At 34.4% G+C, this 25,606-nt stretch overlaps 1 protein-coding gene across 1 annotated transcript; it reads right to left on the bottom strand.

The window, feature by feature from the left end:
- Nucleotides 1-15,800: 15,800 nt before the first annotated feature.
- LOC139852874 (proline--tRNA ligase, cytoplasmic-like) lies at nt 15,801-20,188 on the bottom strand. The gene is made up of 10 exons (XM_071842214.1): nt 20,165-20,188; nt 19,895-20,011; nt 19,608-19,795; nt 19,144-19,210; nt 18,889-19,011; nt 18,017-18,169; nt 17,649-17,933; nt 17,350-17,568; nt 16,106-16,199; nt 15,801-15,937 (listed from the first exon to the last, which is right to left on the bottom strand). Exons 1-10 carry the CDS (start codon nt 20,186-20,188, stop codon nt 15,873-15,875), a joined length of 1,335 nt encoding a protein of 444 aa, XP_071698315.1. The 3' UTR covers nt 15,801-15,872.
- Between the last annotated feature and the right edge of the window lie 5,418 nt (nt 20,189-25,606).

Below are 25,606 nucleotides of genomic sequence, written 5' to 3'. Positions count from 1 at the left end.
CAGTTAAAACCAAATGTAAAATAATAAATAAATACAAGACTTAATTTTAAGCGTAAAGTAAATAACGATAATGAAATTGCGAATAATAAAAGTGCGATAAAATAAACTTGCGATAATTAAAAAGTACGATAATTAAAAGTGCAATTAAATACAATAACAATAAAAATGCGATAATTAGAAGTGCAATTAAATATAAAATAAAGGAAATTAAATATGAAATAAAAGAATTATGCTTATTTAAACTTCCGTAATCATGATGTTTGACGTGTTGATTTTAGTTTTATGCCCATGGGTTAATTGTCCTTTGTCCTGGATTATTTAATATGTCCGTCTGGTTTTTGTCCATAACAGTCCATCAGTCATAAATATAAAATGCGAGTGCCCTCGTCAAATTATCCTTATACCCGAAGTTAAATATTCCAACTAATTGGGGATTCGAATTGTAACAAGGTTTTAATACTTTGTTTAATGAATACACCAGGTTATCAACTGCGTGTAAACCAAGGTTTTACTACTTTGTTAGCAATTACACCAATTACCCTTGAATGTAATTTCACCCCTGTTTTAATTATTCTAGTGGCTATTAATCCATTCCCGTGTCCGGTTAAATGAACTATTATTCGTACATATAAATACCCCGCCCATCGTGTCCGATCGAGTGTATATGGTAATTTATAAGGACGCCCAATTGTAAATCTTTATATTAACATTAACAAACTATCATTTAGTTAAACAAATATAAAGCCTATTAATAGCCCATAGTCTAATTTCCACAAGTGTCGTTCTTTTGTCCAAACCCCAATTATGGTACAAAGTCCAATTACCCAATTTTAGTAATTAGCCCAACATCATGATTACTTCGTTTTAAATAAGCATAATAATAACTTAGCTACGAGACATTAATGTAAAAAGGTTGAACATAACTTACAATGATTAAAAATAGCGTAGCGTTACACGGACAGAGTTTCGACTTACACCCTTACAATATTCGCTAACATACCCTTATTATTAGAATTATAATTAAAATTAAAATATAAATTATAAATATATATATATATATATTTTACGTATGAGAAGAAGAAGAAAAAGATGGATGAAAATGATCAGAATTCGGTTTGCTTTATAGGGAGTTTCAAAACTGGGGGCTCCGCGACTCGCGGCCATTTTGGCCTTCAAACTCCGCGAGTCGCGGAGAATGAAATTACAGCTCAGTCCCTTGGAGTCTTTCTCTGCCGACGGTTTTTATTTATAAATATAATATATATATAATTAATATAATTAATTATATATTATATTATATTTATATACATAGTTAACTTGTAATTTTTAGTCCGTTGCGTCGAGCGTTAAGAGTTGACTCTGGTCCCGGTTCCGGATTTTCGAACGTCCTTGCGTACAATTTAATATCTTGTACTTTGCGTTTTGAATCTTGTACTCTTGTAATTTCGAGACGTTTCTTATCAATAATTGGAACCTTTTTGATTGTCTTTTGTACTTTTGAGCTTTTTGGTCGTTTGCGTCTTCAATTCGTCGAATCTGTCTTTTGTCTTCACCTTTTATTATTTAAACGAATATCACTTGTAAATAGAACAATTGCAACTAAAAGCTTGTCTTTCTTGAGGAATAATGCTATGAAATATATGTTCGTTTTTAGCATTATCAATATAACCACATACGCTTAATCGGACACGATGGGCGGGATATTTATAAGTACGAATTATTGTTCATTTGACCGGACACGGGGATGGATTAATAGTTAATGGACTCATTAAAACAGGGGTGGATTACATTCAATGGTAATTGGTGTAATTGTTAACAAAGTATTAAAACCTTGGATTACACACAGTCGATAACCTGGTGTATTCATTAAACAAAGTATTAAGACCTTGTTACAGTTCGAATCCCCAATTAGTTGGAATATTTGACTTCGGGTATAAGGTTAAATTTGCCGAGCATTTTATAATTATGACCGATGAACTATTATGGGCAAAACCTAGATAGGTTTCAATTACATCCAGGACAAAGGACGATTAACCCAGGGTAATAAATAATCAAAACGTCAAACATCATGGTAACGGAAGTTTAAATAAGCATAATTTTTATATTGTTATTTATTTTAAGCACTTAAATTATCGTCATTTATATTTTGCATTAGGTTTTAATTGTGACTTAAAATATAAAACTGACAAACCGGTCATTAAAAGGTAAACCCCCTTTTATATATTATTATATATTATTATATATATTTTGTACAAATATAGTTAATTAAAATATAGTGTGAAATAAGCCATCTCCCTTTGGAACGAACCGAACTTACTAAAAACTATAGTACTTTACGATTAGGTACACTGCCTATAGTGTTGTAGTAAGGTTTAGGTATATCCCATCTGTAAATAAATAATTAAAACTTGTGTTATTTGTATCGTATTTCTTAGTAAAAATAATAACTATTTCGTATACACCGCTGCACACATCAAGTTTTTGGCGCCGCTGCCGGGGACTCGGCGAAACGCAATATTTTTAATTTATTTTTGTATAAATATATTTATATATATTTTTAGAAAAACAATATAAAGTTATATAAAAAAAAAGAAAAAAAAACTGGACTTACAGGCCCATGCGATCGCATGAGCCAGAAGCCTCAACACCATGCGATCGCATGGCCTGCCCTGACAGGTCTGACTCGTGCATTTAATTTGCGTAGGGTTTTAATATATTTATTATTATTATTTAGGGTTTAGTTATAATTTATTAATTAGTTTATTTTAGTTTTATTTAAAATTAGTAATATTAAGTTTTAATTAGTTTTATTAATATATAAAATTAATACTTTTATAAATAATTATATAAAAATAATATTTTTATAAAAATAGGTAATTTTATCATTTTTGTCTCTTTTTATAATTTGTATATTTTAATCATTTGTATATTTTTCGTTCGCAATTAGTTTTAAGACTAGTATTTTGCCGTAGCTTATTTTATATTTCTAGATTTTTAGGCTTTGCCGTAAAATCCCTTAAGTGCCTTTTCTTTAGATTAAGATTTAGGTGCTTTAGAATTTTGCGACGCTGTTTATAAATTTTAGTACCTTTTAAGTTACGACGCGCTACTTTCTTATTTTTATTTTTCGACGTTTTTCGACGCGTAATCTTTTTCTTTCTTATTTCTCGACACGCTAGTTTTTAGGACATAGATTTTTATTTTCTTTCAAATTCCAAACGAAAAATTATTTTAAGCGGTTAAATTGATAGACATCCAAATTTTCTGCTTCGTAGTAATAGTTGGATTTGTTAGTGGCTGAGTTATGAGCTTCCGATTTAAAGGGTTCTGGCTCCCTGCTGCATCTATTGGCTATTCGAAACGTGGACAAAAGCAGAAAAGTCTATTAATTTGATAACTTATATAATTTTTATTTTTATAACTAAAAGGATAATTAAGTAAATGCACCACATTGTAGTTAAAATTTGGTAATAAGCGCATTATGGAAAATCTCGAGAATATTTTGGAAACTCTTTATGACATCCGAAATCAATTTAATCAATACTCTCAAACGGGTGTTGATGACAATTCGTTCGGTCAATCTTGGATCACGAATGACGAAACAATAACTGGTTGTGAAATCTGTGGAGATTATCACTCAACATGGGAATGTTATTATTACGTTCCTATAGAAAATTATGCACCCATGGAACCGAAATGGAATGATTATGAGGAATACAATTCTAATTGGGATTATTCTCAAGAATATATCCAAACTCAACAACCAGAAGACGAGGAAAATTATGTGTCTGAAAATTCTTTAGATTATATGAAAATCAAACTCGAAGAACTTGATGCTCAAAATGAACAAATGAGAGAGTTTGTAAATAGGCAAGCTGAAACTCTATCAGATTACACACCTGTTGATCTGAGGAATATTGTGCAAGAAAATCTCATATCATCGAATTTTGATGAATTCGAGAGCTCCGAAATCACCAATTATCCCGATGATACTTTTTATTCAGCTTTACCAATTTCACAACATATCGACACATTAGCCACTACCGACAAAATCATCGATCCATTAATGGATGAAGAAGAAGTAAGGGTGACAAATTGGTACTCTTAGGAAAATGATAACATTGAAAACTTTACCCCCGAGACCAAAGTGGTGGGACCGATAAGTACCGTTAATGAAGAAGAATATACTTCGATCCCGAAATTCACCATTCCACAACCTTCTAACCCAATATTCTCAATAGAAAAGTCATCTACTGAAGATGAACTACGAGCTGTAATAGATAATGAAACCTCAGATTTCACCCAATTGGGTAATAGATGTGAAAACTTTGATCCCGAGAATAAACGGAAGGAAATGTTAGGAATTATCCACCCTATAGAAATATGTATGTCGGTGTATATCGATCCATTTGACCAAGAACCAGAAAAGAGACATATCCATTTACTAAAAACTACACTTAAAAAAGAATTAAGTAGTGATGATCGGGTGGTTCTAAACTTTAAACCCACTGATATAATATATACCACCCGAGATGTAAATAACTGGCTCACTATTCTAATTCTTGGAACTGATTCTACCGACTTCACATGTCGTCAGCTAAGTGTGGGGAAGTCTAACCCCACTTAACGTTAAACTAGGGGTTCGGGTTAGTGCATTACTTGTTAATAAAAATGCACGATTAGGGTAAAAGACGCATTTTCAAAAATTAGCAAACAGTTCAGAAAAGCAACCGTTTTTGAGGAAAAACATGTGTGATAAAACAAGAAGGAATGAACGATGAGGCGTGCCATCTATCATTCGACGAGCTTTGTAATTACAAACTGGGTATTTTTAATCACTTTTCTACACTAATCACCCTCATGAATTTATAATTAGAGTCTGATTTCATGCAAATGAGGGCATTGCACGATCTTAAGTGTGGGAAAGGGTTATAAATTCTCTCGGGTTTATACTTGGCTTATTTTCTAAATATTGTGAAAATTTTAAAATTTTTCAACTAAATGAATTCAAAATCATGTTTATACATATTTATGAACGATAAAACTAGGTGTTGATGCCGAAATTATTGTTACCTCGGAAAGGACATAAATTGAGAAACAACTAAAACGCTTGAATTTATTTATTAGGATATAAAAAGACGCATGAAAAAAGCCAAGTGTACGGAGAATGTACCAAGTTATTCAATTAAAAACTATCTATCACATGTTTCTGTAAAGTTTATTGCAGGTGCTTTTGTTTTGGACTAAATTAACTGTTTTACCCGATTTATTGTATTACTTTTGAAAAAATAGATGGATCTACACGATGAATCAATTCCATCATTAAAAGGAAGTAAAGTCTCCTGAAAAAGATACGCGCTTCTTGATTTAGGTCAGGAAGTTGTCGTCCAGACCAGCTGTAGGTTGACGAAAAATCTAGAAAAGTCATCTCTAAAATTAGCAGGAAATCCACGGACCTCAGCATCAAACAGGGTCGCCATGTGGTCAGACTTATCCTAACCATGAAAGGATCTGTCTCGTAAAATGGGGAGGGCGCCGTGCAAATTAGCTTGATAAGACTAATGAATCAGACCCCCAGAAAAGGATAATCTCCTTAAAGATTAAAAATCAGCTTTTAAGCCTGATATTACTCAATCCTTGAGATTGACCTTAAAGATTGAGAATTACAAACTCATGGAATTCGATGATATCTAAACTCGAACTTGAACGAGAAAATATTTTGATCAAAATTAAAACCGATTTGTTTTCTGAAAACCTATTTTCAATGCGTTCATTACCATTGAACGTAAAATCCTAGGAATTCACCTGGAATTCATTAGGTTACCTGAACCAAATTGGGTGTCAACCGTAAGAACGGTGGTTGCATAGCATGGTTGAAGACAGGACCTTGTGCCAGACCGAAAAATCATAGGATGATCTTTACTATTGCTCCTACAAAGGATAGTAATAGCATCCGACACGTTTTAGGACCATAATCAAATGCATGTCATTAGACATTGCCTTAACAGTTGCTTGTTCCTCGCTTTCCTTTACAACCGGACGGTAGTTTACCGAAAGGTAATATACGGGACAAGTGAACTGGACGTGTTGCTTTCCTAATACAAGGTTAGCAAGTGGGTGACACAAAACCATAAGTTTTGAGCTAAAATTTCCAAATCTGAAACCCATAAAACCCACAAAAATATTTTGCAAACACCTGTGAAGGGTTATTCCGGAAAACTTATCTAGGGTAAAAGCTAGAATGAATTTTCAAAAGATCAAATGTTTTCATAAAGATCCAATTTCCTTAAGGATCTAAATTTTTATAGTCATGTGGGACTGTAAACCACATCGTTACTATCATTGTTTATACCGCCGTATCAAAATCACTAATGTATAAAGTGTGAAGAATAAAGAAGTGATTCGTGTGATTTAATTTCAAGTTATGTATTGCTTGAGGACAAGCAACGTTCAAGTGTGGGGATATTTAATAGTGCTCCAAATGAACATATATTTAGTAGCAATATCCTTCCAATATGTAAAGTCTTCAGTTGCAATTGTTCTATTTACAAGTGATATTCGTTTATATTAAATAAGTGCGAAGACAAAAGGCAAAAATGAAGATTCGAAGACAAAAAAGTCCAAAAAGCTCAAATGTACAAAATACAATCCAAGTGGTTCCATTTAATGATGAGAAACGTCTAAAATTGACAAGAGTACAAGTTACGAAACGAAAAGCACGAAGATTAAAGAATTGAAGAAAAAGTGCCACTAAAGCCAGAGTGCACTCAAAAGTGCCACTAAAAGTGAGTTAAAGACTCGCACGGATTTTGGAAGTTAAGGAAAATAATTTTTTGTGCAAATTACAAATTGCAAAACGCAAAGTACAAGATATTAAATCGTACGAAAGGACGTTCGAAAATCCGGAACTGGGACCTGAGCCAACTATCAACGCCCGACTCAACGGACCAAAAATTACAAGTCTACTATGCACAAGAATATAATATAATATATATATATAATTATATAAATTATATATATATTATATATATTTATATATCATGTCGACAAGCTAGTGTCCAAGGCAATGTGAGCTGGATTTCTATGCCATGCGATCGAATGGAAATAACAAAGGGGAGCCATGCGATTGCATGGCCCCAAAAGTTTGGTCAGGTCTATAAAAGCCACAGAATTCTAGCCGAAATATATACCATAAATATATTACTCCCTCTGTAAGATATATATATATATATATATATATATATATATATATATATATATATATATATATATATATATATATATATATATATATTAGTTTAGTTTTATATTAGATTAGTTTGGGTTATGTAAAGGTTATTTTACGGGTTTTGAAGTCGAAATTATGTCCGTGTAACACTACGCGATAAATACTCAATGTAAGTTATGTTTTTCTTTTTAAAATTAATGTCTCCTAACTAAGTTATTACTATGCTTATTTAAGCCAAAGTAATCGTGATGTTAGACTAAATTTTAAAGATGGGGTTATTGGGCTTTGTACCATAATTGGGGTTTGGGCAAAAGAATGACACTTGTGGAAATTAGACTATGGGCTATTAATGGGATTTATATTAAATTAACGATACCTCGTTAATTTAATATAAAGGTTATGATTTGACGTATCTATATATAACCACATACGCTTAATCGGACACGATGGGCGGGATATTTATAAGTACGAATTATTGTTCATTTGACCGGACACGGGGATGGATTAATAGTTAATGGACTCATTAAAACAGGGGTGGATTACATTCAAGGGTAATTGGTGTAATTGTTAACAAAGTATTAAAACCTTGGATTACACACAGTCGATAACCTGGTGTATTCATTAAACAAAGTATTAAGACCTTGTTATAGTTCGAATCCCCAGTTAGTTGGAATATTTGACTTCGGGTATAAGGTTAAATTTGCCGAGCATTTTATAATTATGACCGATGAACTATTATGGGCAAAAACCAGATAGGTTTCAATTACATCCAGGACAAAGGACAATTAACCCAGGGTAATAAATAATCAAAACGTCAAACATCATGGTTACGGAAGTTTAAATAAGCATAATTATTATATTGTTATTTATTTTACGCACTTAAATTATCGTCATTTATATTTTGCATTAGGTTTTAATTGTGACTTAAAATATAAGACCGACAAACCGGTCATTAAACGGTAAACCCCCTTTTATATATTATTATATATAATTATATATATTTTGTACAAATATAGATAATTAAAATATAGTGTGAAATAAGCCATCTCCCTGTGGAACGAACCGGACTTACTAAAAACTATACTACTTTACGATTAGGTACACTGCCTATAGTGTTGTAGCAAGGTTTAGGTATATCCCATCTGTAAATAAATAATTAAAACTTGTGTTATTTGTATCGTATTTCGTAGTAAAAATAATAACTATTTCGTATACACCGCTGCACACATCAAGTTTTAATTAGTTTTATTAATTTAAAAATTAATACTATTAATAAATAATAATATAAAAATAATATTTTTATAAATTTGTAATTTTATTTTTTTTAGTTTCTTTTTTTTATAAATTATATATATATATATTTTTTTAATCGTAATTTGTATATTTGTCACTCGTAATATATAGTTTTAAGTTTAGTATTTTGCCGTAGCTATTTTTTATATTTCTAGATTCTTCAATTCTTTACATAAATTAAGATTTAGGCGCTCTAGAATTTTGCGACACCGTTTATATATTTTAGTGCCTTTTAAGTAATTGTCGTTTTCTGATTAGAATTGCATTTAAGTTTTAATGCCTTTAGGCGCAACTTTTTAGACTTAGTTTTTAGACTTTTAAGTTTCGACGCTTTATTTTTTTCGACCTTTTATTTTTCGACGTTTTTCGACGCTACTCTTTTTCTTTCTTATTTCTCGACACCCTAGTTTTTAGGACTTAGAATTTTCTCTATTTCTTCTCTAATAATTCAAAACGAAAAATTATTTTAAGCGGTTAAATTGATAGACATCCAAATTTTCTGCTTCGTAGTAATAGTTGGATTTGTTAGTGGCTGAGTTGTGAGCTTCCGATTTAAAGGGTTCTGGCTCCCTGCTACATCTCTTGGCTATTCGAAACGTGGGCAAAAGCAGAAAAGTCTATTAATTTGATAACTTATATAATTTTTATTTTTATAACTAATAGGATAATTAAGTAAATGCACCACATTGTAGCTAAAATTTAGTAATAAGCGCATTATGGAAAATTTCGAGAATATGTTGGAAACTCTTTCTGATATGCGAAATCAATTAAATCAATACTCTCAAATGAGTGTTGATGAAAATTCGTTCGGTCAATCTTGGATCACGAATGACGAAACAATAACTGGTTGTGAAATCTGTGGAGATTATCATTCAACATGGGAATGTTATTATTATGTTCCTATGGAAAATTACGCACCCATGGAACCTGAATGGAATGATTATGAAGAATACAATTCAAATTGGGATTATTCCCAAGAATATATCCAAACTCAACAACCAGAAGACGAGGAACATTATGTGTCTGAAAATCTTTTAGACAATATGAAAATCAAACTCGAAGAACTCGATGCTCAAAATGAACAAATGAGAGAGTTTGTAAATCGGCAAGCTGAAACTCTATCAGATTACACACCTGTTGATCTGAGGAGTATTGTTCAAGAAAATCTCATATCATCGAATTTTGATGAATTCGAGAGCTCCGAAATCACCAATTATCCCAATGATACTTTTTATTCAGCTTTACCAATTTCACATCATATCGACACATTAACCTCTACCGACGAAATCAACGATCCATCAATGGATGAAGAAGAAGAAGTAAGGGTGACAAATTGGTACTCTTGGAAAAACGATAACGTTAAAATTTTTACCCCCGAGACTAAAATGGTGGGACCAATAAGTAGCATTAATGAAGAAGAATTTGCTTCGATCCCGAAATTTACCATTCCACAACCTTCCAACCCAATATTCTTAATAGACGAGTCATCTACCAAAGATGAACTACAAGCTGTAATAGATATTGACACCTCGAATTTCACCCAATTGACTAATAGAGGTGAAAACCTTGATCCCGAGAATAAACGGAAGGAAATGTTAGGAATTGTCCACCCTATAGAAATATGTATGTAGGTGTATATCGATCCATTTGACCAAGAACCAGAAAAGAGACATATCCATTTACTAAAAGCTACACTTAAAAAAGAATTAAGTAGTGACGATCGGGTGGGTCTAAACTTTAAACCCATTAATATATTTTATACCACCCGAGATGTAAATAACTGGCTCACTATTTTAATTCGTGGAACTTATTATACCGACTTCACATGTCGTCAGCTAAGTATGGGGAAGTCTAACCCCACTTAACGTTAAATTAGGGGTTCGGGTCAGTACATAACTCGTTAATGAACATACATGATAAGTTAGGGTAAAATTTGCATTTTTAAAAATTAACAAATTGTTCAGAAAAGCAACCGTTTTTGAAGAAAAACATGTGTGATAAAACAACAAAAGGAATGAACGATGAGGCGCGCCATCTATCATTCGACGAGCTTTGCAATTACAAACTGGGTATTTTTAATCACTTTTCTACACTAATCACTCTCATAAATTTATAAATATAGTCTGATTTCATGCAAATGAGGGCATTGCATGATCTCAAGTATGGGGAAGGGTTATAAATTCTCTCGGGTTTATACTTGTCTTATTTTCTAAATATTGTGAAAATTTTAAAATTTTTCAACTAAATGAATTCAAAATCATGTTTATACATATTTATGAACGATAAAACTAGGTGATAATACCGAAATTATTGTTACCTCAGAAAGGACATAAATTGAGAAACAATCTAAAACGCTTGAATTCATTTAAAATGGAATAAAGGAGAATAAAAAGGCAAAGAAAAAGCCAAGTATGGGGAGAATGTACCAAGTTATTCAATTAAAAACTATCTATCACATGTTTCTGTAAAGTTATTGCAGGTACTTCTATTTTGGACTAAATTGACTGTTTTACCCGCAATATTATAATAAAGATAAAAGAAAAGATGGATCTACACGATGAATCAATTCCATCATTAAAAGGAAGTAAAGTCTTCCGAAAAAGACATCCGCTTCTTGATTTAGGTCAAGAAGTTGTCGTCCAAACCAGCTGTAGGTTGACGAAAAATCTAGAAAAGTCATCTCTAAAATCAGCAGGAAATCCACGGACCTCAACATCAAACAAGGTCGCCATGTGGTCAGACTTATCCTAACCATGAGAGGATCTGTCTCGTAAAATAGGGAGGGCGCCGTGCAAATTAGCCTGATAAGACTAATGAATCAGACCCCCAGAAAGGATAATCTCCTTAAAAGATTAAAAATCAGCTTTTAAGCCTGATATTACTCAATCCTTGAGATTGACCTTAAAGATTGAGAATTCAAACTCATGGAATTCAATGATTTCTAAACTTGAGCTTGAACGAGAAAATATTTTGATCTAGAAACAAACCGATTTGTTTTCTGAAAACCCATTTTCAACGCGTTCATTACCATTGAACGTAAAATCCTGAGAATTCATCAGAATTCATTAGGTCACCTGAACCAAATCGGGTGTCAACCGTAAGAACGGTGGTTGCATAGCATGGTCGAAGACAGGACCTTGTGCCAGACCGAAAAATTATAGGATGATCTTTACTATTGCTCCTACAAAGGATAGTAATAGCATCCGACACGTTTTTGGACCATAATCAAATGCATGTCATTAGACATTGCCTTAACAGTTGCTTGTTCATCGCTTTCCTTTACAACCGGACGGTCGTTTACCGAAAGGTAATATACGAAGCAAGTAAACTGGACGTGTTGCTTTCCTAATACAAGGTTAGCAAGTGGGTGACACAAAACCATAAGTTTTGAGCTAAAATTTTCAAATCTGAAACCCACAAAATTATTTTGCAACACCGGTGAAGGGTTATTCCGGAAAACTTATCTAGGGTAAAAGCTAGAATGAATTTAAAAAAAAAATTAAATATTTTCATAAAGATCCAATTTCCTTAAGGATCTAAATTTTCATTGTCATGTGGGACTGTAAACCACATCGTTACTATCATTGTTTATACCGCCATATCAAAATCACTGATGTATAAAGTGTGAGAATAAAAAAGTGATTCGAGTGAAGTTTGTTTTAATTTCAAGTTCTGTATTGCTTGAGGACAAGCAACGTTCAAGTGTGGAGATATTTGATAGTGCTCCAAATGAACATATATTTAGTAGCAATATCCTTCCAATATGTGAAGTTTTCAGTTGCAAATGTTCTATTTTCAAGAAATATTCGTTTAAATAAATAAGTGCGAAGACAAAAGGCGAAAACGAAGATTTGAAGACGCAAACGTCCAAAAAGCTCAAATGTACAAGATACAATTCAAGTGGTTCCATTTATTGATGAGAAACGTCTAAAAATTACAAGAGTACAAGTTGCGGAACGCAAAGTACAAGATATTAAATTATACGAAAAAGCGTTCGAAAATCCGGAACCGGGACCTGAGCCAACTATCAACGCCCGACGCAACGGACCAAAAATTACAAGTCTACTATGCACAAGAATATAATATAATATTTAAATAATTATATAAATTATTTATATATTTTATATTATATTAAATAACGTCGACAAGCAAATGGCCAAAAGTTGGTGAGCTGGAGTGCGTTACTTCGCGATCTCGGAGTTGGAAGGCACATTTGCTTCGCGATCTCGGAGCAGCAATTTCTGAATCTGCCTATAAAAGGCCACGAAATCCGACGAGTTTATACACCAAAATATATTAGTTTTATATTAGATTAGTTCGGGTTATGTAAAGGTTATTTTACGGGTTTTGAAGTCGAAGTTCTGTCCATGTAACACTATGCGATAAATACTCAATGTAAGTTATGTTCTCCTTTTTAAATTAATGTCTCGTAACTAAGTTATTATTATGCTTATTTAAGCCGAAGTAATTGTGATGTTAGACTAAATATTAATGATGGGATAATTGACCTTTGGACCATAATTGGGGTTTGAACAAAAGATCGACACTTGTGAAAATTAGACTATGGGCTATTAATGGGCTTTATATTAACTAAACGATACCTCGTTTATTTAATATAAAGGTTATGATTTGACGTATCTATATATAACCACATACGCTTAATCGGATACGATGGGCGGGATATTTATAAATACAAATTATTGTTCATTTGACCGGACACGGGGATGGATTAATAGTTAATGGACTCATTAAAACAGGGGTGGATTACATTCAAGGGTAATTGGTGTAATTGTTAACAAAGTATTAAAACCTTGGATTACACACAGTCGATAACCTGGTGTATTCATTAAACAAAGTATTAAGACCTTGTTACAGTTCGAATCCCCAGTTAGTTGGAATATTTGACTTTGAGTATAAGGTTAAATTTGCCGAGCATTTTATAATTATGACCGATGAACTATTATGGACAAAAACCAGATGGGTTTCAAATACATCCAGGACAAAGGACAACTAACCCAGGGTAATAAATAATCAAAACATCAAACATCATGGTTACGGAAGTTTAAAATAAGCATAATTATTATATTGTTATTTATTTTACGCACTTAAATTATCGTCATTTATAATTTGCATTAGGTTTTAATTGTGACTTAAGTTTTAAAATCGACAAACCGGTCATTAAACAGTAAACCCCCTTTTTTATATTATTATATATTATTATATATATTTTGTACAAATATAGTTATTTAAAATATAGTGTGAAATAAGCCATCTCCCTGTGGAACGAACCGGACTTACTAAAAACTATACTACTCTACGATTATATACACTGCCTATAGCGTTGTAGCAAGGTTTAGGTATATCTCATCTGTAAATAAATAATTAAAACTTGTGTAATTTGTAATAGTATTTCGCAATAAAAAATATAACTATTTCGTATACACCTCTACGCACATCATGGGGTGATGATGGTCGACGGCCAAGAGGGAGGGGAGGAGTGGCAAAAGTCGACTAGCAGGAGTGTTAATGAGGGTTTATGATTTAATTTTTCTATTTATAGTTAGGTTAGGGCCTCATTAAAAGTCCATTAACACACCATTTAGCCCAAACAAGTCCAAAAAGGGGTGTTGGGTGAGGGTTCGGCCGAATGGCCCATTAACGGGGTCTCGGGCTCGACTTTGCTTAATTTCTTGTACGCGCGTGGTCCGTTTCGAGTGCCGTTAACCGTACCGAGTCTCCGGAACGTTAACTAGTCGTTGAAACGCAATCACCGGGTTTAATTCATTAAATAAATAATAAATTAATTAAGTTTTTCATAAAGTTAATAATATCAAAAATAATTATTTTATCGATTTTCTGAGTTCCGTAAACTGAAAAGCTTTCTAGGCGATTACCTTAATCGTGTCGTTTACTAAGTATTTCGCTATCCGAAACATGTTCATCAATTAATATAACCATATTAATTCAAGTAATCTGCTAGGATCAAGTATGCATTTAATTCAATTAAACACATAAGGTTCTATGTAATCCCCGTTAAATATTTAACGGACAAGTAACGTTAGTAATAGAAAAAGTAGGGTTGTTACACGTGATAAATGTGATAAAAAATATATTTGGTGATATTTCTTAGACAAATGAAATTGAGACGAGCAACTGACGGTATCACCATCTGTATGTATGCGGTTTGACACCATAGTTACAAACAACATATATTTGGTGATATTTTATCAGACGAGGCATCAATGATCACTGCAAGTATCGGAATGCTTCCCTAAGCTAGTCATGGTGAATCGGTATCGTCATCTAATTCATATATACCGCTTTCTTCACAGTTTCCATCTTTGTTTCTCTTAGTATCAATGTTTGGGACCCACAATCACATCTTTTTCATTGGACCAAAATTGTACTATAGTCTGCGTAGTTGGTACTTTTGAACTTTAACACCATCTTCGTTCTTATTTTCCCAATGCTTAAGAACTTGATGGACGTACCCATGAACTCCACCAGAGAAAAACACTAAGAGCGTCCGTTTTGACGGGGACAGCCCACCCAGTAAACTCTCGGTTGTACCATGTGGGAGGTAAATTTTCGGGATTGATACATCTCTCGATGGTTTACAACCTTCTGATGTATTTGCATTACTTAAAGCTCGAATTAAGTTCTAGTATAGTTGTGGAATTGAACTTGATATTTTAGGCCCCTATGAAAAAGTAATATAATCTTAGGTTGCGTTTTTTTGGAGTTAAGATGTTGAGTGGCCAAAGTGATAAAATACCTAATCCTGAAAAACCTGGTTTTTACACAGAAGAAAACAGCAAGTTCGGAATGCATGCACAAAGAAGTACGATCAATGATACAACATTGTCACGGCCAACCTTTTGATTATTTATTGGTGTTCATTTGCCGGACTAAATAGGTCGGAGGTCCCTAGGAAGCAGCCTCTCTGCTCTACAGAATAGGGAGGGACGACTTCCTCTACCTGGGGACCGATAGGTATCCTGGGTAGAAGAATGACTTCCCTTTTACTTTAGGGTAGAGGAAAGGACTGCCTACATCTAACTTCTCCCATACTCCACTTTAGTGGAATTGGTTATTGTTGTTGTTGTTATATTTGCCGGACTAAATGTGTGACATTTTTTACTAATGATAAATGATGAATAAAAATTATTATAAATAAATAATAATACAGTAGTTTCTCTGCATACAATGTCAACAATATGAAATTATGAATGGTTTATTCACCTTTTAAACAGAAAACGACACAATTATAGCACAAAGTAAAGCAAAGAAAACATAAAAAAAAAATCTTCAAATGTTGGATATGGTAAGGTAATGGGATCGATCATCTTTTTTAATAACTTCTGCCCCAGTAAGTCCATTTCTTTGCAGGTTTCCCAGATGCAAAGCATAGCGTACCTGTCACAAAAAAAAGAATGACGATATTGGAACCAATAATTGTTAGGTTGGCAATTAATTAATTAAAAACAACGATAATTATCCCGCCCGGGTGGTTAAATCCCCCTGGGTGATCCCCAACTAACTTCTATTCAAAAAAATAAAAAAAATAAAAAAAAAAAATTATACCTTCAAGGAGTTTGGGCTGGTCGAATGGAGAACAAAGCGTCTTAGCCACTCCAGTCTCCCCTTTTGTCTTTGCTATAACTTCCTTCTCAACTTCCTGAAAAATCAATACATTCAGAACACTCACTCTATATTCATTCATAAATAATAACATGTGAACCAAAAAGGCAGCCCATCAAAACTACTAACCCAGCGGCCATGTAAAATTTTGAATTAGTTTTAAGTGACACCTAATAATATGTGACCCAACGTTATATAAATGGTTTAGCTTAGAAGCCCAATATATTTATTGTGACCAGCAGCCCATCAGCTCCAGCCCACTATCCACCTCGCTTTAGGAATTAAGCCTCCTGCCCACCTTACTTTGACTAAAGGGTTTACTTGACTATTAGGTTTATTTCTATTTATACAGAGAATAGAGAAATATGAATATCATAGGTACATCATGTACAGTAAAGAAAATGTATGTATTCTAAGCTTGTGAGATATTAAAGACACATTTATTTATAGTTAATTCAAGGTATAATCTATTTTATCTATTATTTTCAATATCTAGTATCTTTTTAATTTTATTATTTTTATATTTGTACTTAATTACCGTATATTTCTATTTTTATTTCTATTTCTATTTCTACATACACTAAAACTGAACTACTCATGAATGAACAGTACGGAGTATCATTTTTTAGTGTATAGTATGGATATGGACTACTGAGTAATGTTTTTTTAGCCATATAGAGCAAAATCATTTTTTCCCTTGCATTTGTACATCTTTACAAATATTGATTTTTTGTAAATTTTTGTAAAGTATATATGCATTTTTTTTTTTTTTTTTTTTTACGTTTTCTTTAACACTACGAGTATTATTTTACTTGCCTATACATCTCAGCTCATTAAACTTTTGAATTTTTCTAAACCATTGTAAACTATATATGTATTTTTTTACTTTTTGTTTAACAAAAAACTTGTACCAATTATTAATCATTGATACATGAAACGTTACAAAATCTTTTCCCGCAGCAATGCGCGGCTTCACTATTGCTCGTACCAAATCTCATTAGATACAACATAATAATTAGGCTGTACAAATTTTTTTTTATGGTTCTCTTCTATTTTTTTTCCCTACTCTATTTGCATGTTGATTGTTTTTCCTTTCATCGTGAATAAGATTTATGTGACTCGATATATATTGGTATATTATTTTGTGACATTAGTCATCTAAAATTCTTACTTCGCCAAACTATTACCTTTTCATCACACCATGGAGCCAATATTAACTTCTTTTGGCCTAATGCTTCAATGAACTCATCCCAAGTTTTGATAACTTGAATACACGCATCTCGTTTTTGCCTAGCAACATTAAACATGCTTTGCTGAATATCATCCAGCATTCCCTTTACTTTATCACCTAAATCAGTCATAGGAATATCAAATTTTTCTCCATTGTCACGACGAACAGTACGCACCTAAAAAAATACAAACACATCAAGCTTAAAAAAAACACTTACAGTTAGTAAAAAGTAGTACTCCACATTTTCTTAATTACCTGGTTATTAGCTAGATCCTTTGGTCCTATTTCAATCCTGAGAGGGACACCTTTCATTTCCCAGTGAGAATGCTTCCAACCAGGTGAGTAGTACTCTCTAAGGTCTGCTTCGACCCGAATACCTAAACCGCATAACGTTTTTACAGTAGATGAACAAGCGCTTATAATTTCTTCAACATCTGCATCTTTGAAAGGCACGGGAATCACTATAACTTGTACTGATGCAACTTTAGGGGGTAAAACCAGGCCTTTATCGTCACCATGAACCATCACCATCACGCCAATCTGTATACAACAAACAACAAGTTTGAAATGGCTAATATGACATTAACGTCGTTTGCAAGAGATGAGGGAAAATTGCCAGTTACCGTTCTAATACTGAATCCCCAAGCATTTTGCCAGACCAAAGACGTTTCTTTCTTTTCATTCTCAAACTTGATATCAAACATCTCAGCAAAATTCTGACCCAAGCAATGTGAGGTTGCACCTTGTACACCACGTCCACTATTTGGTATGAATGCCTACATGCGTGGAAACACTTGTTATGATCAGTGGCGGATCTAGAAACGGTAATCACTGGTGTCACCGGTAAAACCTCAAAAAAAGTTTTCTGCTAGATGACTTATTTCAATGGTATCACTAAAAAAAAGTACAATATCCACTTGTGTTACTAGTTAAAAACCCACAAAAAGTTTCACTTTACATCGCGTATTTCACTGATGTTCTGTGCCACCGCGGGGCATATTCTACATCCACCCTTAGTTATGATAATTATAATATATATATATATATATATATATATATATATATATATATATATATATATATATATATTGAAAAACAGTTTGGGATCACCCAAGTGATACTAAACCACCCACGCGATCATCTCCCGCGGTTGCATAACACACCCTCAACTGCTGCCCTGAAGAAACCTGAACCACTCCGAGCGCGTGGCCGGTAAAACCCTCCCTCCCGCTGCCCCCGAAACGCAATGTGCAAAAGACGCCTTTGGGTGGATTTCAAGGTCAGAGAATAACCTTGTGTGTAATGTTTTACACTTCGGAGTCGAACTCCCGACCTCTAACAAAGAATGTCAGACCACTACTACTTGAGCTACAACACAACTTTTTTATATATATTAAAAGGTAGTAATATTTAATATGGGTCAGATAGAGGGGTTGGATAAATTATGCTTGCAAGTTGCAAACACGGTATCATTATAATAGATTCTTATAAGTACCTCAACAGTAGCACTATATAAGTCACCAGCAAATTTCTCCAGCTCACTTTTTAACCCTTTCACAACAGGGACAGCCAGGTACTCCTCATATAGACGTCTGTAAAGTTCAAAAATTTCGTGAACCTAAAATACATACATCAGTCAAAGTCAGCTAGACCATCTTATAAAATAAAAAACGTATCAGTAATGTTTCGAACAAATGTATCACTAAAAATGATTATAGCGTACGTGTCTTGTTTGAACTAATTTTTATACCTCAATATCTGCCTCCTCCTTCGTTGCATGTGCAGTGTGGCCTTCTTGCCAAAGAAACTCACGGCTCCTACAATTATGTAAAATTCAGCATTATTTATGGACGAGTAAATTGGTTAATCAAAAGCTTAAGTTCAATAATAACAGGGCCGTATATTGGGGTGTTCAAGGCGTGCGGCTGTACGGGACCCGATATCTTGAAGGGCCTAAAAAATATATGTCAACATAACAAACCTACGTCTATTTTACATAACTAGGTCCATTCGTTAATTAACAATCTAAAAATTAAAAAGTTGGATTCAATACTCCTCAAACACTCCGTATATAAAAGGCCCGCTTTTATTTTCAAAGAGGGCCTATAAAATTGGGCCATGTTAAATATGCATGAGTAATATAATTAAAAACACAAAAACACCATGTGATGCTATAAGTATACATGCAAATTAACTAAGGGTATCAAATAGCACCTGATAAAAGGCATAGGGTTATTGAATTCCCATCGAAAAACACTACACCATTGATTAAGTTTTAAAGGCAAGTCGCGATGTCCTCTGATCCACTTAGCAAAATATGGATACATGATAGTTTCACTAGTTGGGCGAACGGCAATTGGTTTCTCCAAATCAGTGTCACCAGATTTTGTGACCCAAGCAAGCTACAATTGCAAATCGTAGAGTACAAGTATATATATTATACGGTATTAGAAGAGATAAAAAGTGATCATAACGTTATTGGACCTAAGATTGCCACGTACCTCGGGAGCAAAATTCTCAATGTGATCTATCTGCTTTTGTAGAGAATTATTGGTCACAAAAAGTGGGAAGTAACAAGGTTTAATCTTCATTTTCTTAATTTCTGGATCGAAGAAGTTCTGCATAACGATTATTATTCACAAGATAATAAAAAGTTTAATTAAGCCGTCATGCTTTTCTTCCTAACCTAGTGACTGAAAACAACAGTAAAACTAAAAGAGCAAGACAAGTACCAAAACAGTTATTAAATTAACTTATAGTTCTATGCTTACTTGCAGTATTTCCCAAATGCCCATTGTGTTAAAATACAATGCAAATTTGGAATAATATGGAATTTGTAAATATGTATGGAAAAATATCTAGATATTAAGATGTATAAGAAAATATCTAGATATTAGAATATGAGAGAAAAATTTAGAAATTGAAATGTAAAAGAAAAATCTAGATATTTGTAGGTTGTAGAAATATCTAGATATTTATATCCATGGAAATATCTAGGTTCTAGAATGTTCCATGGAGTAGTATAAATATGAGAGGAGATTTCATTTGTGTCGTGTGAAGTAAGTTGTGAAGTTGTGAAAGTGAAATAAGAAGTGAGTTGTGAAGAAGAGAAGAAGAGTGTGAGTTAGCGAAAGTAGAGAATATAAAGCTTGTAAGTAATATTGTAATTGTAATTTAAATTTAATATAAGTGTTTTTGTTAAGTTTCCCGATCAAGCCTTAGTTTGTGTTTAAGTTCTTAGTGCACTTTTGTTGTTCTTATTATATGGTCGGCTCTGCCGCCTAAGTAATACATGGTCGGTTATACCGCCTAAAGATATATGGTCGACACTGTCGCCTAAGTACATTGTGCACTAAGGATTTATAAAATTAAAGGCTAACCAACGTCAAAGTGTTGGTGTAGTGAGTCAAGTATAATCTAGGTCCTCAATAGTGGGTGTGTTGAGCTCGTCGAAGCTTCCAACAATTGGTATCAGAGCGGGTCGTTCGGGACCATTTCTAGTGGAGGAAATCGGTAAACGTTGGACGTTTACATCGGCTTGTTTTCACCAAGGCTCTAAGGAAGATTCTGTCGGAGCACAGTTAGGAACTGTGAAAGCTCATCGGTCAGGGACCAAGCTTATTGGACGTTGGACGTCATGATGGCAGATCTTGCAAGTACGAGCAGTGGAATCAAGAGTCTCAATAACCACAACTATGGTTATTGGCGGACTTGCATAGAATCCTACCTACAAGGACAGGATTTATGGGAAATAGTTGCTGGCAGTGACACAACGCCTCCACCGAAAGAAAATGCCGAAGCCTTGAGAAAATGGAACATCAAGGCCGGGAAGGCTTTATTTATATTGAAGACTACAATCGAGGAGGATCTATTGGAGCACATCCGTGACGAGAAAACACCAAAGGCAGCTTGGGAAACTTTTGAAAAATTATTTTCAAAGAAGAATGAAGCATGCCTCCAGCTCTTGGAAAATGAGCTCGCGGGTATCTCACAAGAAAGTCTGTCTATTTCTCAGTATTTCACCAAGGTGAAATCAATTTGCCGTGAGATGTCTCAACTTGCTCCTGAAGAGAAAGTGAGTGATGCAAGGATTAAGAGAATTATCATCCACGGCTTAAGATCCGAGTATAATGGATTTATAGCCGCTGTGAGAGGATGGCCTACTCAACCATCATTAATAGAGCTGGAGAATCTATTGGCAAATCAAGAGGCATTAGCCAAGCAGATGAATGAAGTAACCGTAAAAGACGGAGAAGATGCACTCTTCACCAATAAAAAGAAAGCAACATCTCGAAGACAAGAGGCGATGAAAGAAAGTAAGACATATGGGTGGAAGGGTCACCCAAAATCAAAAAGCAACGCTTCAGGGGGAGCTCAACAAGGAAGAAGAGATCATCTCCAACAATACAGGGAAAATGATAAGAGAAAGAATGGTGAATGCTTCAATTGTGGCAAGAAGGGTCATTTTGCTCGAGAATGTAGATTCCCCAGAAGGCGAACTTTCGAAGAAAATGTGGCCGCCGCAAGAGATGAGAAGAAAGAGGTCACATTCGAAGCAACCATTAATGAGGAAACATGGGATGCAGAAGCAGGACTCTCCGTTGAAGCTGACATGGATGATCAAGCTCTTGCAGCAACCTTAAAGTCAAAAATAAACTACAAAGATGATTGGATCATCGATTCTGGGTGCTCAAATCATATGACCAACGATGTGACGAAGCTGCAAGAAATGGAGGATTACAAAGGAAAGAGAGTCGTGTTGACAGCCAACAATTCAAGGTTGTCTATTTCTCACATTGGAAAGACAATAATTCCAAATGAAGGCGGCTCTCATAAGCTCCAACTCGAGAAGGTGTATCTTGTCCCTGGCCTAAAGAAGAATTTACTATCAGTACCACAATTGACAGCAGAAGGGAATTATGTGCTCTTTGGACCAGAAGATGTGTCCGTATTCAAGAGAGTAAAGGTGGTTGGCAATCCAGTTATGCATGGAAGAAGAATAGAATCGGTCTATGTATTATCTGCTGAAACAGCTTATGTGGATAAGACTCGAAAAAATGAGACGGCTGATCTTTGGCATGAACGTCTTGGGCATGTGGGCTACAACAAGTTAAAGGAGATGATGGTAAAACGCATAGTAAATGGGCTTCCTCAAATTGATATCCGAACAGATACAATATGTGCTGGATGCCAATTTGGTAAAGCTCACCAATTGCCATTCAAGGAGTCAGCGCATCAGTCCAAGACACCACTAGAGCTCATACACTCAGATGTTTTCGGCCCAGTGAAACAAACATCACTTGGAGGTATGAAATATATGGTGACATTCATTGATGACTTCTCAAGATATGTGTGGGTTTACTTCATGAAGGAGAAGTCGGAGACTTTTCTGAAGTTTAAAGAGTTCAAGAACAAGGTAGAAAGTGAGCTCAATACTAAGATTCGATGCTTACGCACAGATAATGGAGGAGAATATTTATCAACCGAGTTCAATATCTATCTTAAGAAGCACAAGATCAGAAGGCAATTAACTTGCCCTAATACTCCACAACAGAATGGAGTGGCAGAACGTAAGAATCGTCATCTTGCTGAAACCTGTCGAAGTATGCTTCATGGTAAGAATGTACCAGGAAAATTTTGGGCCGAATGTATGAGGACGGCTTCATACGTGATTAACAGACTCCCACAAACAAAGTTGGGATATATTTCACCATATGAAAGATTATGGAAGATCAAGCCAACCGTCAACCATCTCAAGGTTTTTGGATGTGTATGCTACGTCTTCGTACCAGATCATCTACGAAGCAAATTTGATAAGAAGGCAATTCGGTGCATTTTTGTCGGTTATGATGAATCAAGAAAAGGATGGAGATGTTGTGATCCAAATACTGGAAAGTGCCATACTTCAAGAAATGTGGTATTTGATGAAGCTTCTTCATGGTGGTCACCTCAAAAGATAGAGCTTCCAGAATCTCATGGATTAGAAGAAGTTCCAGAAGAAAAAGAAGAACCTAAAGAGCAGATATTGGATCCAATAAAAGAAGGAGAAGGGTCGTACTCTAAGAAAAAGAGTCCATGGAAAACTGGTGTATATCAATCTATATCCGAGGAGGTTCGTCTAAGCCAAAAGAAAGTCGAGGAGCATGCACAAGAATTAAGGAGGTCAACAAGGCCGAGACAACCTAATCCAAGGTATGCCAATGCTGCTCATGTGGATGAATCAATACCTATTGAGCCTTCTACTTATGAAGAAGCAGCGCAAAATCGAGAATGGCAGAAAGCGATGGAAGAAGAAATTAATGCACTAAAAGAAAACCAGACATGGAGTTTAGTTCCAAAGCCAAAAGATGTAAAACCAATATCTTGTAAATGGGTTTACAAGGTGAAGACTCGATCAGATGGCTCCATTGAAAGGTATAAAGCTCGACTTGTTGCTAGAGTTTTTTCTCAACAATATGGGCTGGATTATGAAGAAACGTTTAGTCCAGTGGCGAAGATCACAACAATTCGAACTCTACTAGTTTTGGCCGCTAGCAAATCTTGGAAGCTGTGGCAGATGGATGTCAAGAACGCTTTCTTACATGGAGAACTTGACAAAGAAATTTATATGGAGCAACCAAGAGGCTTTGAGAACAAGTTCCATCCTGACCATGTCTGCAAATTAAAGAAAGCACTATACGGCTTGAAGCAGGCTCCAAGAGCTTGGTACGGGAAGATTGGCGAGTTTTTAGTAAAAAGTGGTTTCACAGTTGCTCCTTCAGATTCTAGTTTATTTGTGAAACAAGATCAAGGAAAACTAGCCATAGTGCTAGTATATGTGGATGACTTAATCATCACGGGAGATCACTATGAGGAGATTCAAAGAACAAGAGAGAATCTGTCTATCAGATTTCATATGAAGGAGCTTGGAGAACTCAAACATTTTCTTGGACTCGAAATAGAGCAGAAAAGAGAAGGATTATTTCTGGGACAACAGAAATATGCGCGAGATCTTTTACAAAAGTACGGAATGCTTAATTGCAAACCTATCTCAACTCCGATGGATCCGAATACAAAACTACGAGCATATGAAGGAAAAAGTCTTCAAGATGTTACCATGTATCGAAAGATGGTCGGAAGTCTTATTTATCTCACACTAAGCCGGCCAGACATATCTTATGCAGTTGGAGTGGTTAGTCGATACATGAGCAATCCGAAGAAGCCTCACCTTGATGTTGTACGACGCATCTTAAGGTATGTTAAAGGCACTATTAACTTTGGTATTTTATACAAGAAATCAAAAGAATGTCACGTGACTGGATATTGTGATGCCGATTACGCTGGAGACTATGATACACGACGGTCAACAACTGGATACATGTTTAGTCTTGGATCAGGAGTAATATCATGGTGCAGCAAGAGACAACCAACAGTATCCTTGTCAAGCACTGAAGCAGAATATCGATCGGCATCGTCAGCAACACAAGAAATTACATGGTTGAAACAACTAATGGAAGATCTTCATCAATCAACAGACTATCAAGTAGAGCTTTTCTGCTATAACCTATCAGCTATACGTCTAGCAGAGAATCCAGTCTTTCACGCAAGAACAAAACATATAGAAGTACACTATCACTATGTTCGCGAGAAGGTCCTTGAAGGGGAGATCAAGATGGTGCCAACAAAGACAGATGAACAAGTTGCAGATATATTCACCAAGAGCCTAAGTAAACCAAAGTTTACAAAATTCAGAGAAGCACTTGGAATGGTCTTCAAGTCATCGTTGGAAGAAAATTTGCATTGAGGGGGAGTGTTAAAATACAATGCAAATTTGGAATAATATGGAATTTGTAAATATGTATGGAAAAATATTTAGATATTAATATGTATAAGAAAATATCTAGATATTAGAATATGAGAGAAAAATTTAGAAATTGAAATGTAAAAGAAAAATCTAGATATTTGTAGGTTGTAGAAATATCTAGATATTTATATCCATGGAAATATCTAGGTTCTAGAATGTTCCATGGAGTAGTATAAATATGAGAGGAGATTTCATTTGTGTCGTGTGAAGTAAGTTGTGAAGTTGTGAAAGTGAAATAAGAAGTGAGTTGTGAAGAAGAGAAGAAGAGTGTGAGTTAGCGAAAGTAGAGAAGATAAAGCTTGTAAGTAATATTGTAATTGTAATTTAAATTTAATATAAGTGTTTTTGTTAAGTTTCCCGATCAAGCCTT

This window comes from Rutidosis leptorrhynchoides, chromosome 6 (genome assembly GCF_046630445.1).
Source record: "Rutidosis leptorrhynchoides isolate AG116_Rl617_1_P2 chromosome 6, CSIRO_AGI_Rlap_v1, whole genome shotgun sequence".
Lineage (NCBI taxonomy): Eukaryota > Viridiplantae > Streptophyta > Magnoliopsida > Asterales > Asteraceae > Rutidosis > Rutidosis leptorrhynchoides.
This window is presented reverse-complemented; position numbering and strand designations above follow the sequence as displayed.

Excerpts from the sequence above, each read along its gene's own strand:
- LOC139852874 (XM_071842214.1), bottom strand. The coding sequence starts at position 20,188 with ATGGGCATTTGGGAAATACTGCAA. Across the intron at positions 19,012-19,143 it reads AGGAGGAGGCAGATATTGAG|GTTCACGAAATTTTTGAACT; the intron begins GTATAAAAATTA and ends TATGTATTTTAG. Across the intron at positions 18,170-18,888 it reads TATATAGTGCTACTGTTGAG|GCATTCATACCAAATAGTGG; the intron begins GTACTTATAAGA and ends CCACGCATGTAG.